The sequence below is a fragment of the Scyliorhinus torazame genome, chromosome 11 (assembly GCF_047496885.1).
Source record: "Scyliorhinus torazame isolate Kashiwa2021f chromosome 11, sScyTor2.1, whole genome shotgun sequence".
Taxonomy (NCBI): domain Eukaryota; kingdom Metazoa; phylum Chordata; class Chondrichthyes; order Carcharhiniformes; family Scyliorhinidae; genus Scyliorhinus; species Scyliorhinus torazame.
The window spans coordinates 102,877,325-102,894,606 of NC_092717.1; the positions used below are offsets into that span (position 1 = coordinate 102,877,325).

Here is a 17,282-nt window from a genome sequence, read left to right on the forward strand (position 1 = left end):
AACAGTTATTTCTAGAAACTAGGTACTGAAAAGAGAGGTTTCCATGAAGATAGAAGTCAAAAGGAAAACAGGAACTGGAACTTGAGCAGAGTACTGTTCACTGAAGCTACAGACAGAGCTGAAAGTGCAAACCTGCATGAAATTGGCTAGAGAAAAGCCAGATATCTGAAGCAATCGTAAGGTTGTTGTTCTTATTTGCTGCCTTTGAAGCAATTGTATACTGTTGGGCACTGACTATTTGCGAGTTTGGATGGAAGTTTGAATGCACAATTCAAGACAAAAGAATACTGAAAGGAGAATTGGAAATCCTGGAGGAGATCCTTGCTGAATACAGCTGAGAGAAAGCATTAGTTGTAAGAAAATTCTAAAAAATGTCTTTTAGAGTGGAGTTTGGAAACCCTCCTGTATTCATAATCTTGGGAATTTGAGGAGAAATCCTCAAGTCTGATTGGATGAAATCTCCCACTTGGCTCAGAGTATGGTGTTGTCTGACCACAGTTAGCCCATTTGGTTACGGGACTGTGTTATTAAAAATATTATAGCATATTTTGTAACCTTTGTTATCCTTAAAATCGGTGTATATTTGTGAAGCTAAGTGGGAGTGAAGGAGTACTTTCGTCAAACTTTACATGTTTAGATTATTTTGTTTTTAAAAGCTAATTGACAGTCCTGTGACTCTGTTCTTCCACAATTTCTAAAAAAAAGTAAAAGATACGGGGCAGAATTCTCCATCGACCGATACCAAAATCAGGAAAGGCGATTGGATGGAGAATAGCATTCAATGCCAAAATCGTGGCAGGTGCCGGTTTGACGCCAAATCACAATTCTCCATCATCCGGAAAATGGCGTAACTGCACCCCGCGGAGTTCAAACGCCATACGCATCCATTAGTGAGCCCACCCGTGATTCTCCATCCCCGATGGGCCAAGTTCCCGACGGCACGGTCCACGTGTGCTCTCACAAATCGTGAACCTGACGTGGTGGCTGTTGAGAGAGGGAGGAGGTAGGACACGGGAGTGACCGCGGGCTGCTGACCCGGACACTGGCTGGGTGGGGGGGGGGGGGGGACAGCCCGGGCGACTGGGGTGACCACCCCCACGTGACTGGGGCAGCGCCCAGTCATCTTGCTGCACACCCACCGACCATCCACAGTGGACCCTGGTTCACCACAGTGACACCGGTGGTATGGGAGCCCCACCCCACTACAGCCTTAGCCAAACTCCTCACCCAACCGGCTGCCACCCACCAGCGGACCACCCAGGGCAACTGCCACAGCAGCCCCCAGCAAGGGTAGTGCCAACAACAGTACCCTGGCATCAGGGACGGGCACCAGGGCCGGAGGGGAGAAGGGTGGGGAATACTGTCCACCCACAGGGTCTGCACCATTCCCCCCCCCCCCCCCCCCCCTCTCACAGGCCAGCCCAGACCAGCCTACATCTCAGACCCATCAGACAGAGCACCGAGGCAGGCTGTAACAGTGGTAACAGGTGTTTATTGTGAACAAATATTCCCGTACCAGCCTCCCCGAACAGGTGCCGGAATGTGGCGACTAGGGGCTTTTCACAGTAACTTCATTTGAAGCCTACTTGTGACAATAAGCGATTTTCATTTTTTCATTTTCAGATCTGTGCCCTAGTCCCTATGATTAAACTGTGCCCTGCACCCGTGCCAACTTAACTGATGTCACCCTTTCTGGCCTACGTGCCCTAATGCTACGTTCTAGGTGGTTCCTCAGATGGTACAACCCAGAGTGGAGGCGGTCTACTGTGACTCCCTTCCTGCGGTTAGGCCCGGTTGCTCCTCGAGTGACCCAGGCAGCATGGTACCGCCTTGTTCTGCCCACCAGATGGGCCAGGGACAGGAGGGGGGGAGGGGGGGGTAAGTCCAAGGTGCTGCGGTTTTCCGGCACTTCCCCAGCGGGAGTCACCGGCACGGGCCCTGTCACCTCCTCCACCCTCGGTGTGCCCGATGGCCCCAGGGCTTCTCCATAGGATGGGGTGTGAGCAGAGGCATCCCCTGAGGCTCCCACGCCACCTGGAAACAATGGGGAGTGCAGGAATGTCCACATAAATTAGAATAGGATCCAGGGTAATGAGCAGGATGTTGAAGGATTACAGGAGGGAGAGGAATGACAAGTGTAGGAGGATGGGAGGAACATGGTGGGTAACGGGGAGAGTCAAAGGTGCTTGATTTGTTGGCAAACCTCACACAATCTGCTGAAGTTCTCAATGTTGCTGTGCAGTTTGTAACACCTTTTACGCATTTGATATGGGAGGGATCGCTTTTCGGTTGAATTGAGTTAATGCCTCGCTTTTGGGCTGAGCAACAGGGCACTCTGTTATTTACTAGATAACGTTATGAAGACCAGACTCGGCTGAGTTCTACTCTTGAGGTTTTAAGCCCGATAAATCAACTCTTGAGGTTTTAACGCCCGATAAATCAACAAGAACTCTTCAAGGCCTGAAGCTGGCATACATTGTTTGCTGATTGGCATCTGTTTCTGGATGAAGGCAAGGCATACCAGAGGGAGGTGGATGCTCCAAGGGGCACAGGTGGCAGACAGGAGCAAACTCCCTATTCCAAACCTCCATCCTAGTAGGTGAATGGTCATGGCTGACAAGGGCACATGTGGTAAGCCTTTCTATGACGCCAAACCATCTTTGTATGAAGACTGTATGTAGGCAAGCTGAACAGTGTCTGAGGGACGGTTCTCATACATGGCTATCATCACTCCAGTTAATGTGCAATATCTTCATGCACTACTCTGTAAGAAATGGGAGGAACACTCATCTGTGGTCCTCCAGAACAGGGTTTTTCAAAGTACAGTCGGTCGCGGGCAGGTGTCGGGAGTGTCACGGAGAGATCAGTTGTGACGTTCCCGCGGTTGTCCCAATCACGGGAGAAGTACTCAACAGCCGCTAGCACATTTAAATTTAGAATGGCAGCCACTACCGGCTTTTCAATGAGAATACATGAGGTTGTGGGTGGTCTTCCGACCATAAGTGACAGCAGGTCACGCGCCTTGCACGTACACTTGAAGTTTAGTGCCCTGTATGTAACTGCTTTTGCTGCCAAATCATGGAGGAGAGTGTAATAACCCAGAGGAGAGCTTCTTCCATTTTCTAGCTGCTGGCAAACAAGGCAAGAGGACAGTGAAGGTGGATAATTTTGCTACAAGGAAGATATGGGCAGAGGCACAAATAGGCAGTGTACCTGCTAGCCAGGATCTCACATCTGAATCTGCTGGAGAGAGCTGCTCAGGAGATTCCATGGCAGGGCAGAGCAGTGCTAGTGTTAATTTTGTACAGTGCTCCAGAGCTTCTGGTGAACAGCGTGCAAAGAAGAAACTTAACTCGGGAACAAAGCAGTATAAAGATGATTTCTTGAGGTATGGTTTTGTCACTTGTGCCAATGCAAATAAGGATACAATGCCCATGAGTGTTATATGTACTTGAAAATTTGAGGAGAAGTTGCAAATTTTGAAAGAGAAGTGGTGGGTGAAAATTTCCTTTTGATGTTGAGACCTCAAAGTCTGTTATTAATTTATAGCTGACTCCAAATGAAAAGCTGCTGTACCTGACTTGTAGCAGCACGTAAAGACATGCCAAAAGTGCATGAGGCCATCAACATTCTGGAGTAGCATCTCCCAGGAATCCAGTGCTGAATAAAACAAGCATTTTGTTGCAATTGCCTTTCACAACAAACTACATGTGTGAGGTTGGATTTTCCATTCACACGAAGATGAAGATGGCACAAAGGAACTGATATGTGGAAATGCACATTTTCACCCTGATATGTGCATTGCCCTCTCCTCCTGTCAACCTGATTGAAGTAAGATCGTGAGAACCAAGCAGGCTCCCCATTTGCAATAAAGGTTCGCAAACATGGCATAGGTCCTGAAGGTCGGCCGGCTGGCAAAAGCAGGTCCTGGGAAAAAGAAGTTTGTAAAACACTGCTCCAGGATGTCCTTCACCTTGAAGCAGTGGGGTTAAGATGCCAACTCTAGACAGAATTCCAGCACAGGGCTTAACATTTGCTTTGGGGCTAGAGATGGAGGCTAATTTACAAGGAATATGCTGGCTAAATGGATCACTGCAATTCATTCGCAGAGACACAGAGGCCTAGATGATGCAGGCCTGCGATTTTACTGGACCATCTGGTAGAGCTGAAGGGGTTGGATTACGAGGAGAGGTTGAGTAGACTGGGACTGTACTCATTGGAATTTAGAAGGATGCGGGGGGGATCTTATAGAAACGTATAAAATTATGAAGGGAATAGATAGGATAGATACGGGCAGGTTGTTTCCACTGGCGGGTGAAAGCAGAACTAGGGGGCATAGCTTCAAAATAAGGGGAAGTAGATTTAGGACTGAGTTTAGGAGGAACTTCTTCACCCAAAGGATTGTGAATCTATGGAATTCCTTGCCCAGTGAAGCAGTTGAGGCTCCTTCATTAAATGTTTTTAAGATAAAGATAGATAGTTTTTTGAAGAATAAAGGGATTAAGTGTTATGGTGTTCGGGCCAGAAAGTGAAGCTGAGTCCACAAAAGATCAGCCATGATCTCATTGAATGGCGGCGCAGGCTCGAGTGGCCAGGTGGCCTACTCCTGCTCCTAGTTCTTATGTTCTTATGTTTAAAGTTTTGCTTTTATCCTGGTCTACCCTGCCTTTGCTCAAAACCTATTGCATCTCAAATTTTGCTTAGTTCTGATGCAATTGAAACATTAAATCGGTTTCTCTCCACAGATGATGCCTACACTTTTGGGTTTTCAACAGTACGGTGGCACAGTGGTTAGAACTGATGCCTAACAGCGCCAGGGACCCGGGTTTAATTCCGACCTTGGGTGACTGTGTGGACTTTGTATGTTCACCCCGTGTCTGAGTGGGTTTCCTCTGGGTGCTCTGGTTCTCTCCCACATTCCAAAGATGTACATCTTAGGTGGTTTGGCCATGATAAAATTGCCCCTTAGTGTCCAAACGTTAGAAGGGGTAACAGGGATGGAGTAGGGAATTGGGGCTCGGTAGGGTGCTCTTTCTGAGGCTGGATGTATTTTAAACACAGGTGTACTACTCGCTAACAATGTCGTGGAACATTCAGAGAATAACTAACGTACTCATTTAGCCCACACAATGCATCTGCAGTCGCAAACTTACAGTACTTCATGCACCTATGAATATGACTTTGCATTGAGTTGATGTGACACTCAACGCAGCATATCAGCGCTGCTACCTCCATTCGGCCCCCTTGGTCTGGGAAAGAGGACATCCCTCCTTTCCCATACAGCCTGAAGTAGAACCTTCAAAAGGTTTACCTTCGCTAAAGTGTGGGGCCACAAGCTGTCTGGTTTCAGACATCTGTGGTGTGGGCTCAAAGCCAGCACATATTTGTTATACATGGCTATCATCACTCCAGTTAATGTGCCTCCCCCCCCCCACCTTTAAACATATCATTCTTTCTTCCTCATCCTGGTTTGGAAAAGTCTGGTTGAGGAAGTTGATCTTCTGCCAAAATTTCTGAAAGCTTTTATATGGCCTTAAAAAGCACCTCATCTAATCGGCAGCCTTTGCCACGGGTGAAATGACAAGCAAAGGTGAAGAAATAGACGCAAATATCATTCAGCAAGCATATGGCAAGTTTATTATCGATCCATCCACACTATCTATTTTTTACATCGAGTTCAAATTAATTTTAAAATCCCATATAGATCTATTAGAAACTAGCCTGTTATTACTGGATTATAAAAATCACTTGCAATTAATTCTTCAACTATTTATAAGCAAGAAATCGTAGAACCTTTCTGAACACTGCTGCCCATTGAAAAGTTTGTTTACTTTGCTTTCCAAGGTAACCTTGATGTTCAATGATATTCTACCTGCATGAGTTGATTAAACAAAATCTCGAAATTAAATACTCATTTTATTTCACTCAGCTCAAAGACACATAATGGACTCTGTTCTTCATTATCAATCCCATCTAGTCAAAAATGTAAGTATTCTATTATCGTGTTATAAAGCAATTTATGTAAGGAACAGAATGATTTGGTACCATTCAATTTTTCTGTAATTTATCAACAGACTTTCCAAACTTGACAAAAATAGATCTTTCAACATTTAGTGTGTTGCTGCTGTTTGAGAAGTTTTTAATTGTAAGAGTCAATAGCTGTACAATATTTCATAATCACTAGGCACAATTATCAGAATGTTTTTACAATGCAGTGGCATAATTTGAGGTATAAAAATTGGAATTGCTTGCCAACAATGCCAAGAAAGTTTTGCAGTGCTTTTTACAACCTCAGCCTTCAATTCAGTGTGTTCCTTCATTTTCAATTGTATGCTTAATCTTTGATCACATCCTTTATCCAATTGAGTCCTACTGAATCTCATGGTGTGACAAAGGATGCTTGTTTCTTCAACAGGATCTGAAGGTGTCATTAAACCTTTGCAGCCCTCTATGCAGAACCGCCCTTTATGCCACTGACTGAAAGCTTTACTTACTCTACAATACAAATTATCCTGAAAATGCCCGGCCCTTTAAATCGTACAGCTCACTATTTCCTACTTAACCCCCAAATAGCAAATTCCCACTATTCAGTCCAAATACGACGAGGAACCCACCCTGAATATTTCTTTTATATATGTATTTGTATTAGAGTTTTTCCATTTTTACAAATAATGTAACAAACCCCCAAAAACTGCTACAGTACAGCATACATGCTCCTCCATACATGAATACAGAAAAAGACAGGCGAACACAAACACAATTGATTGAGTTTAATCGTTAAACTCGGTGCTTCTGTTTATACAAGAAAAACTAATGAATGGATAAGCAAGAAAATGGGAAGAAGCGGACAAAGCAATTAAAACATGTAACATGGTGCACACAACGTGTAGCGAGTTCAAGGCGGTGCCACAAAACTAATCAAAAATCTTGCAGGAACAAGTCAGACATTTGGAACCTATATATTTGAGATAAGGATCCCATACTTTTCAGAATGCATCCGATTTAGAACAAAATATGCAATTAGGAACTCCATTGAGGTGCATTTCAAGATAATTAGGAATATAGGTTCAAATTCTAAGGCTGTAATGAATATCTTATCTCAAGCTCTTAAGTACACCATACCAGTCAGATTTAATTTTGACACTGGACCACACACAATGTATTTCGTCTTCCTTGCTCTTGCATTTTTAGCACGGCAAGGGTATAGAAGGGTCAAATCTGTGTCCTAAGCTTGATGTGTGTGATATGTAGATGGTGTAATATTTATCAATTCCTCCAAGCTCGCAAACCACCCTCCCACAAACAGTTCCTTAATCTCCCTAAAACCCCTCTACGCTCATCCTTGAAACCTCACATCCATCATCCCCGGCTCAAATCCGTGATTCCCCCTGATCAGCATCACCCTCAAACCCGCTCCCACCAAAGGTTTTGCCGGAACTGCCTCCAAATCTTCAGCATGGCCACCACCACTGGACTTCCTGAATACTTCCCTGGAGCCAACGGAGCCGCACGGTTGACAACGGCCGCAACCCTGAACCCCTACATGAACCCGCTCCATCATTACCCAGGCCTCCACCTCCCTATTCCAACCCCGCACCTTTTTTGTATTCGCTCCCCCCGACTGCCGTAGTACCACCTTCCTTATCCTGACCACTTTCCCTGCCCAGAACAACGAAGAAATCAACCTGTCCACCCCCTTGAAAAACGCCTTATGCAAAAAGGCCGGCAAGCACTGAAATAAAAACAAAAACCCTGGTAAAATATTCATCTTCATTGCCTGCACCCGGGCCGCCGTGACAGCGGAAGATTATCCCACCTCAACAAATTGCCTTCACCCTCCCCATCAAATGTGAAAAATTCAACTTCCAAAGACCTGCCCAGTCCTGAGCCGCCTGCAACCCCAGATACCTAAAATGAGACGTTGCAACACGGAATGGCAAACCCCCTACCCCGGCCCTCATCCCTGGAGCGGAAACCACAAAATACTCACTTTTCCCCAAGTTCAGCTTGTACACAGAAAACCCCCCAAATCTTTGAAGCAAACCCATTATGTCCCCCACCGAGGAGCTAGGCTCCAAAATCTATAGCAACAAATCATCCACGTACAAGGACGCCCTATGCGTTTGCACTGAGTGCTGAATTTGGTGCATTTGAGTGCTATAGTGAGAGTTTGGTGACTGAGGGATTATAAGGCTTCATTTTTATCTAAAGTCTAGTCTTTCTTTTATTTAGTTAATTAACTTAAAAGTTGCTGTTTGGTTTAGAAGAACATGAATTTTCAATCAGCTTTAAACAAAGCTGCTACTTGTAGGCACTTGCAGCTGGAGCTTGTTAATTAGTTAATTGGATTAGACCCGTTTTCAGAGGCTAGATTCACAGTATAAAAGTGATCCCCAACAGTGCAGACTTTGTTTGCACTGAGTGCTGAATTTGGTGCATTTGAGTGCTGTAGTGAGAGTTTGGTGACTGAGGGAGTGCTGAATTTGGTGCATTTGAGTGCTATAGTGAGAGTTTGGTGACTGAGGGAGTGCTGAATTTGGTGCATTTGAGTGCTATAGTGAGAGTTTGGTGACTGAGGGAGTTAGGTGAGGCGGGAGTAAGGTGCTCCTTTCATTTTGTTTCCTACATTTCCGCAAAGAGTGAGAAGAGAGCCAGGAGTTTACAGAGAGTGCAGCTGACTGGGAGCAGAGTCGGAGAGCGGGATCCTGTTGGTCCACAGGGCAGCTATATTCTGTAAGGTAAGAGGGGATGGAGGCTAGGCCAGTTGCATGCTCCTCCTGTAGGATGTGGGTGGTGTGGGATACCACCAGTGTCCCCGCTGACTATACCTGCGGGAAGTGCACCCAACTCCAGCTCCTCAAAGACCGTGTTAGGGAACTGGAGCTGAAGCTGGATTAACTTTGGATCATCCAGGAGGCAGAGGGGGTGATATAGAAGAGTTACAGGGAGGTAACCACACCCAAGGTACAGGACAGGAATAGCTGGGTTACAGTCAGGGAAAAACAAACAAACAGGCAGACAGTGCAGGGATCCCTCGTGGCCGTTCCCCTTCAAAACAAGTATACCGTTTTGGATGCTGTTGTGGGGGGGATGACCTACCGGGGGAAGGCCCTAGCGGCCAGGTCTCTGGCACTGAGTCTGGCTCTGGGGCTCAGAAGGGAAGGGGGAGAATAGAAAAGCAATAGTTGTAGGAGATTCAATGGTTAGGGGAATAGATAGGAGATTCTGTGGTCGCGAGCGAGACACCCGGAAGGTATGTTGCCTCCCGGGTGCCAGGGCCAGGGATGTCTCGGATTGTGTCTTCAGGATCCTTAAGGGGGAGGGTGAGCAGCCAGAAGTCGTGGTGCACATTGGTACCAACGACGTAGGTAGGAAAAGGGGTGTGGAGGTAATAAATGAGTTTGGGGAGTTAGGCTGGAAGTTAAAAGCCAGGACAGACAGAGTTGTCATCTCTGGTTTGTTGCCGGTGCCACGTGATAGCGAGGCTAGGAATAGGGAGAGAGTGCAGCTGAACACGTAGCTGCAGGAATGGTGTAGGAGGGAGGGCTTCAGGTATTTGGATAATTAGAGCGCATTCTGGGGAAGGTGGGACCTGTACAAGCAGGACGGGTTGCATCTGAACCAGAGGGGCACCAATATCCTGGGAGGGAGATTTTCTAGTACTCTTCGGGAGGGTTTAAACTAATTTGGCAGGGGAATGGGAACCGGATTTGTCGTCCAGCAACTAAGGTAGCTGATATTCAGGACGCCAAAGCGTGTAATGAGGCAGTGGGGAAGGGAACACGGACAAAGGAGAGTACTTGCAGGCACGGAGATGGGTTGAAGTGTGTATACTTCAACGCAAGAAGCATCAGGAATAAGGTGGGTGAACGTAAGGCATGGATCGGTACTTGGGACTACGATGTGGTGGCCATCACGGAAACTTGGATAGAAGAGGGGCAGAAATGGTTGTTGGAGGTCCCTGGTTATAGATGTTTCAATAAGATTAGGGAGGGTGGTAAAAGAGGTGGGGGGGGGGAGTGGCATTGTTAATTAGAGATAGTATAATAGCTGCAGAAAGGCAGTTCGAGGAGTATCAGCCTACTGAGGTAGTATGGGTTGAAGTCAGAAATAGGAAAGGAGCAGTCACCTTGTTAGGAGTTTTCTATAGGCCCCCCAATAGTAGCAGAGATGTGGAGGAACAGATTGGGAAACAGATTTTGGAAAGGTGCAGAAGTCACAGGGTAGTAGTCATGGGTGACTTTAACTTCCCAAACATTGAGTGGAAACTCTTTAGATCAAATAGTTTGGATGGGGTGGTGTTTGTGCAGTGTGTCCAGGAAGCTTTTCTAACACAGTATGTAGATTGTCCGACCAGAGGAGGGGCAATATTGGATTTAGTACTTGGTAATGAACCAGGGCAAGTGATAGATTGGTTAGTGGGGGAGCATTTTGGAGATAGTGACCACAATTCTGTGACTTTGGAGTAATGGAGAGGGATAGGTGCGTGCAACAGGGCAAGGTTTACAATTGGGGGAAGGGTAAATACGATGTTGTCAGACAAGAATTGAAGTGCATAAGTTGGGAACATAGGCTGTCAGGGAAGGACACAATGTGGAACTTGTTCAAGGAACAGGTACTACGTGTCCTTGATATGTATGTCCCTGTCAGGCAGGGAAGAGATGGTCGAGTGAGGGAACCATGGTTGACAAGAGAGGTTGAATGTCTTGTTAAGAGGAAAAAGGAGACTTATGTAAGGCTGAGGAAACAAGGTTCAGACAGGGCGTTGGAGGGATACAAGATAGCCAGGAGGGAACTGAAGAAAGGGATTAGGAGAGCTAAGAGAGGGCATGAACAATCTTTGGCAGGTAGGATCAAGGAAAACCCCAAGGCCTTTTACACATATGTGAGAAATATGAGAATGACTAGAGCGAGGGTAGGTCCGATCAAGGATAGTAGCGGGAGATTGTGTATTGAGTCTGAAGAGATAGGAGAGGTCTTGAACGAGTACTTTTCTTCTGTATTTATAAATGAGAGGGGCCATATTGTTGGAGAGGACAGTGTGAAACAGACTGGTAAGCTTGAGGAAATACTTGTTAGAAAGGAAGATGTGTTGGGCATTTTGAAAAACTTGAGGATAGACAAGTCCCCCGGGCCTGACGGGATATATCCAAGGATTCTATGGGAAGCAAGAGATGAAATTGCAGAGTCGTTGGCAATGACCTTTTCATCCTCACTGTCAACAGGGGTGGTACCAGGGGATTAGAGAGGCGAATGTCGTGCCCCTGTTCAAAAAAGGGAATAGGGATAACCCTGGGAATTACAGGCCAGTTAGTCTTACTTCGGTGGTAGGCAAAGTCATGGAAAGGGTACTGAAGGATAGGATTTCTGAGCATCTGGAAAGACACTGCTTGATAAGGGATAGTCAGCACGGATTTGTGAGGGGTAGGTCTTGCCTTACAAGTCTTATTGAATTCTTTGAGGAGGTGACCAAGCATGTGGATGAAGGTAAAGCAGTGGATGTAGTGTACATGGATTTTAGTAAGGCATTTGATAAGGTTCCCCATGGTAGGCTTCTGCAGAAAGTAAGGAGGCATGGGATAGTGGGAAATTTGGCCAGTTGGATAACAAACTGGCTAACCGATAGAAGTCAGAGAGTGGTGGTGGATGGCAAATATTCAGCCTGGATCCCAGTTACCAGTGGCGTACCGCAGGGATCAGTTCTGGGTCCTCTGCTGTTTGTGATTTTCATTAATGACTTGGATGAGGGAGTTGAAGGGTGGGTCAGTAAATTTGCAGACGATACGAAGATTGGTGGAGTTGTGGATAGTGAGGAGGGCTGTTGTCGGCTGCAAAGAGACATAAATAGGATGCAGAGCTGGGCTGAGAAGTGGCAGATGGAGTTTAACCCTGAAAAGTGTGAGGTTGTCCATTTTGGAAGGACAAATATGAATGTGGAATACAGGGTTAACGGTTCTTGGCAATGTGGAGGAGCAGAGAGATCTTGGGATCTATGTTATCATAGTTATCATAGAATTTACAGTGCAGAAGGAGGCCATTCGGCCCATCGAGTCTGCACCGGCTCTTGGAAAGAGCACCCTACCCAAGGTCAACACCTCCACCCCATCCCCACAACCCAGTAACCCCACCCAACACTTAGGGCAATTTTGGACACTTAAGGGCAATTTATCATGGCCAATCCACCTAACCTGCACATCTTTGGACTGTGGGAGGAAACCGGAGCACCCGGAGGAAACCCACGCACACACGGGGAGGATGTGCAGACTCCACACAGACAGTGACCCAAGCCGGAATCGAACCTGGGACCCTGGAGCTGTGAAGCAATTGTGCTATCCACAATGCTACCGTGCTGCCCAACTATGCCCAACAAAGATGTTCATACATCTTTGAAAGTTGCCACTCAAGTGGATAGAGCTGAGAAGAAGGCCTATGGTGTGCTAGCGTTCATTAACAGAGGGATTGAATTTAAGAGCTGTGAGGTGATGATGCAGCTGTACAAAACTTTGGTAAGGCCACATTTGGAGTACTGTGTACAGTTTTGGTCGCCTCATTTTAGGAAGGATGTGGAAGCTTTGGAAAAGGTGCAAAGGAGATTTACCAGGATGTTGCCTGGAATGGAGAGTAGGTCTTACGAGGAAAGGTTGAGGGTGCTAGGCCTTTTCTCATTAGAACGGAGAAGGATGAGGGGCGACTTGATAGAGGTTTATAAGATGATCAGGGGAATAGATAGAGTAGACAGTCAGAGACTTTTTCCCTGGGTGGAACAAACCATTACAAGGGGACATAAATTTAAGGTGAATGGTGGATGATATAGGGGGGATGTCAGAGGTAGGTTCTTTACCCAGAGAGTAGTGGGGGCATGGAATGCACTGCCTGTGGAAGTAGTTGAGTCGGAAACATTAGGGACCTTCAAGCAGCTATTGGATAGATACATGGATTACGGTAAAATTATATAGTATAGATTTATTTGTTCTTAAGGGCAGCATGGCAGCATTGTGGATAGCACAATTGCTTCACAGCTCCAGGATCCCAGGTTCGATTCCGGCTTGGGTCACTGTCAGTGCGGAGTCTGCACATCCTCCCCGTGTCTGCGTCGTTTTCCTCCGGGTGCTCCGGTTTCCTCCCACAGTCCAAAGATGTGCAGGTTAGGTGGATTGGCCATGATAAATTGCCCTTAGTGTCCAAAATTGCCCTTAGTGTTGGGTGGAGGTGTTGACTTTGGGTAGGGTGCTCTTTCCAAGAGCCGGTGCAGACTCAATGGGCCGAATGGCCTCCTTCTGCACTGTAAATTCAATGATAATCTATGATTAATCTATGACAAAGGTTCGGCACAACATCGTGGGCCGAAGGGCCTGTTCTGTGCTGTATTTTTCTTTTTTTTTTTAAAAATATATTTTATTGAAATTTTTCATTCACAATTTTTTCCCCTTACACATCAAACATAAAGAAAATTTAACAGCACAAGAAACATGATAACTACAATCTAATAAAGAGTGACTAACTAACATGGTAAACTAACCCAATAACATAAAATGAAACTTTCCTCTCCCCCCTCCCCCCCCCCCCCCCTCCCCCTGGGTTGCTGCTGCTGGTCATCTATCTTCCCTCTAACGTTCCGCTAGGTAGTCGAGGAACGGTTGCCACCGTCTGGTGAACCCTTGAGCCGATCCTCTTAGTGCAAACTTAATCTGCTCCAGTTTTATGAACCCCGCCATATCGTTTATCCAGGCCTCCAGTCCGGGGGGTTTCGCTTCCTTCCACATGAGTAAAATCCTACGCCGGGCTACTAGGGACGCAAAGGCCACGACATCGGCCTCTTTCGCCTCCTGCACTCCCGGCTCATCCGCAACTCCAAATAAAGCTAACCCCCAGCCTGGTTTGACCCGGACCTTCACCACCTTCAAAATCACTCCCGTCACTCCCCTCCAATACCCCTCTAGTGCCGGGCACAACCAAAACATATGTGTGTGGTTTGCTGGGCTTCCGCCGCACCTCCCACACTTGTCCTCCACTCCGAAGAACCTGCTCAACCTTGCTCCCGTTATGTGTGCTCTATGTAGCACCTTAAATTGAATCAGGCTAAGCCTGGCACATGGGGAAGAGGAATTTACCCTGCTTAGGGCATCAGCCCACAGACCCTCCTCTATCTCCTCCCCGAGCTCTTCTTCCCACTTTCCTTTCAGTTCGCCCACCAGCTCCTCCCCCTCTTCTCTCATCTCTCGGTATATTTCTGACACTTTGCCCTCCCCGACCCACACCCCCGAGAGCATTCTATCCTGGATCCCCTGTGTCGGGAGCAATGGAAATTCCCTCACCTGTTGTCTTGTGAACGCCCTCACCTGCATATACCTAAAGAAATTTCCCCGGGGCAGCATATACTTTTCCTCCAACGCTCCCAAGCTCACAAACGTCCCGTCTATAAATAAATCTCCCACCCTCCTAATTCCCAGCTGGTGCTAGCTCTGGAATCCTCCATCCATCCTCCCTGGGGCAAACCTATGGTTGTTCCTAATTGGGGACCCCACCAGCACACCTCTCTGTCGCCTCCATTGCCCCCAAATATTTAATGTTGCCGCCACCACTGGGTTCGTGGTAAATTTTTTTGGTGAGAACGGTAGTGGCGCCGTCACCAGCGCCTCTAGACTCGTCCCTTTACAGGACTTTCTCTCTAATCTTTTCCACGCCGCTCCCTCTCCCTCTATCATCCATTTATGGATCATCGCCGCATTGGCGGCCCAGTAGTAGTCGCCCAAATTCGGCAGCGCCAGTCCCCCTCTGTCTCTACTACGTTGTAAGAACCCCCTCCTTACCCTCGGAACTTTCCCTGCCCACACGAAGCTCGTGATGCTCCTGTCTATTTTTTTAAAGAAGGCCTTAGTGATCAGTATAGGGAGACATTGGAATACAAATAGGAACCTCGGGAGGACCATCATCTTAATTGCCTGCACTCTTCCCGCCAGTGACAGTGGCTGCATGTCCCACCTCTTGAAGTCCTCTTCCATTTGTTCCACCAATCATGTCAGATTAAGTCTGTGCAAGGTTCCCCAGCTCCTGGCTATCTGAATCCCCAGGTATCAAAAGTTTCTTTCCACTTTCCTTAAAGGCAGGCCATCTATCCCTCTACTCTGGTCCCCAGGGTGTATCACAAAAAGTTCACTCTTTCCCATGTTAAGCCTATATCCCGAGAAATCTCCGAACTCCCTCAATATCTTCATGACCTCTGTCATCCCCCCCACTGGGTCTGTCACATACAACAGTAGGTCATCCGCGTAGAGTGACACTCGGTGTTCTTCTCCCCCCCTAATCACCCCTCTCCATTTTCTGGAGTCTCTCAGCGCCATGGCCAGTGGTTCAATTGCCAACGCGAACAATAATGGAGATAGCGGGCATCCCTGTCTTGTTCCCCTGTATAGTCGGAAATACTCCGATCTTTGCCGACCCGTAACCACACTTGCCGTTGGGGCCCCATAGAGGAGTTTGACCCAGCTAACAAACCCGTCCCCGAATCCGAACCTCCTCAGCACCTCCCATAGATACTCCCACTCCACCCTATCAAATGCCTTCTCTGCATCCATTGCCGCCACTATCTCTGCCTCCCCCTCTGCTGGGGGCATCATTATCACCCCTAATAGCCGTCGCACGTTGACATTTAGTTGTCTCCCCTTTACGAATCCTGTCTGGTCTTCGTGCGCCACCCCTGGGACACAGTCCTTTATCCTCGATGCCAGCACCTTTGCTAGCAATTTGGCGTCCACATTTAGTAGTGAAATAGGCCTATAGGACCCGCACTGCAGCGGATCTTTATCCCGCTTCAAAATTAGCGATATCGTCGCCTCCGACATTGTCGGGGGTAGAGTCCCCCCTTCCCCGGCCTCGTTAAAAGTCCTCACCAACAGCGGGGCCAGCAAGTCCACATATTTTCTATAAAATTCCACCGGGAACCAATCTGGTCCCGGGGCCTTCCCTGCCTGCATGTTCCCCAGCCCCTTGGTAACCTCGTCCACCCCAATTGGTGCCCCCAGGCCTTCCACCTCATGCTCCTCCACCCTCGGGAACCTTAATTGGTCCAAAAACTGCCACATCTCCTCTTTTCCCTCCGGGGGTTGGGACCTATAAAGTCTTTCGTAAAAGGTCTTAAACACCTCGTTTATCTTCCCTGCTCTCCGCACTGTAGCTCCCTTTTCGTCTCTAATTCCACCTATCTCCCTCGCCGCTGTCCTCTTTCGCAGCTGATGGGCCAACAGGCGACTAGCCTTTTCCCCATATTCATATCTCATCCCCTGTGCCTTCCTCCACAGCACCTCCGCCCTCCTGGTGGTCTGTAGGTCGAACTCCGTCTGGAGTCGTCGTCTCTCCCTGTACAGTCCCTCCTCCGGGGTCTCCGCATATTCTTTGTCCACCCTTGAAATCTCCCCCAGTAATCTTTCCGTTTCCTTGGCCTCTGTTTTCCCTTTGTGGGCCCTGATGGAGATCAGCTCTCCTCTGACCACCGCCTTTAGTGCTTCCCATACCACTCCCACTTGGACCTCCCCATCGTCATTGGCCTCCAGGTATCTCTCGATGCATCCCCGCACCCTTCCACAGACTCCCTCATCCGCCAACAATCCCACATCTAATCGCCAGAGTGCACGCTGCTCCCTCTCCTCTCCTAGTTCCAGGTCCACCCAATGTGGGGCATGACCTGAGATAGCTATGGCTGAATACTCAGTTTCTTCCACCCTCGAGATCAACGACCTTCCCAAAACAATCTATCCGGGAGTACACCTTGTGAACATGGGAGAAGAAGGAGAACTCCTTGGCCTTCGGTCTAACAAATCGCCATGGATCCACTCCCCCCATTTGGTCCATAAACCCCTTAAGCACCTTGGCCGCTGCCGGCCTTCTTCTGGTCCTAGATCTAGATCTATCTAACCCTGGGTCCAACACGGTGTTGAAGTCTCCCCCCAATTATCAAGTTTCCTACCTCCAGGTCCGGTATACGTCCCAGCATCCGCTTCATGAATCCTGCATCATCCCAATTCGGGGCATATACGTTAACCAACACGACCTCCATTCCCTCCACTATCTGCTACAATGCTCCTAGCTTCGAATGATACCCGTTTCCCCACCAGTATGGCCACCCCTCTATTCTTTGCATCCAGCCCTGAATGGAACACCTGTCCCACCCATCCTTTCCTTAACCGAACTTGGTCCGCCACCTTCAGGTGCGTCTCCTGAAGCATAGCCATGTCTGCCCTCAGTCCTTTCAAGTGCGCGAACACTCAGGCCCTTTTAATCGGTCC

The 17,282-nt window shown here is 47.7% G+C and overlaps 1 protein-coding gene across 5 annotated transcripts in view; it reads left to right on the plus strand.

The window, feature by feature from the left end:
* The window catches only part of LOC140385423 (uncharacterized), a 417,673-nt gene that overhangs the window by 385,367 nt on the left and 15,024 nt on the right, over nt 1-17,282 (plus strand). For 4 of the 5 annotated variants that reach the window (XR_011933362.1, XM_072467556.1, XM_072467559.1 and 1 more), the window contains one exon: nt 5,930-5,985. The exons of the other annotated variant lie outside the window; for it this stretch is intronic. Coding sequence is in view for 3 of the 4 variants with exons in the window: in XM_072467556.1 (XP_072323657.1) it covers nt 5,930-5,985 (56 nt within the window). In the remaining variant the exon portion in view is untranslated. The remainder of the gene's footprint in view (nt 1-5,929; nt 5,986-17,282) is intronic. 5 annotated transcript variants of the gene reach the window in all.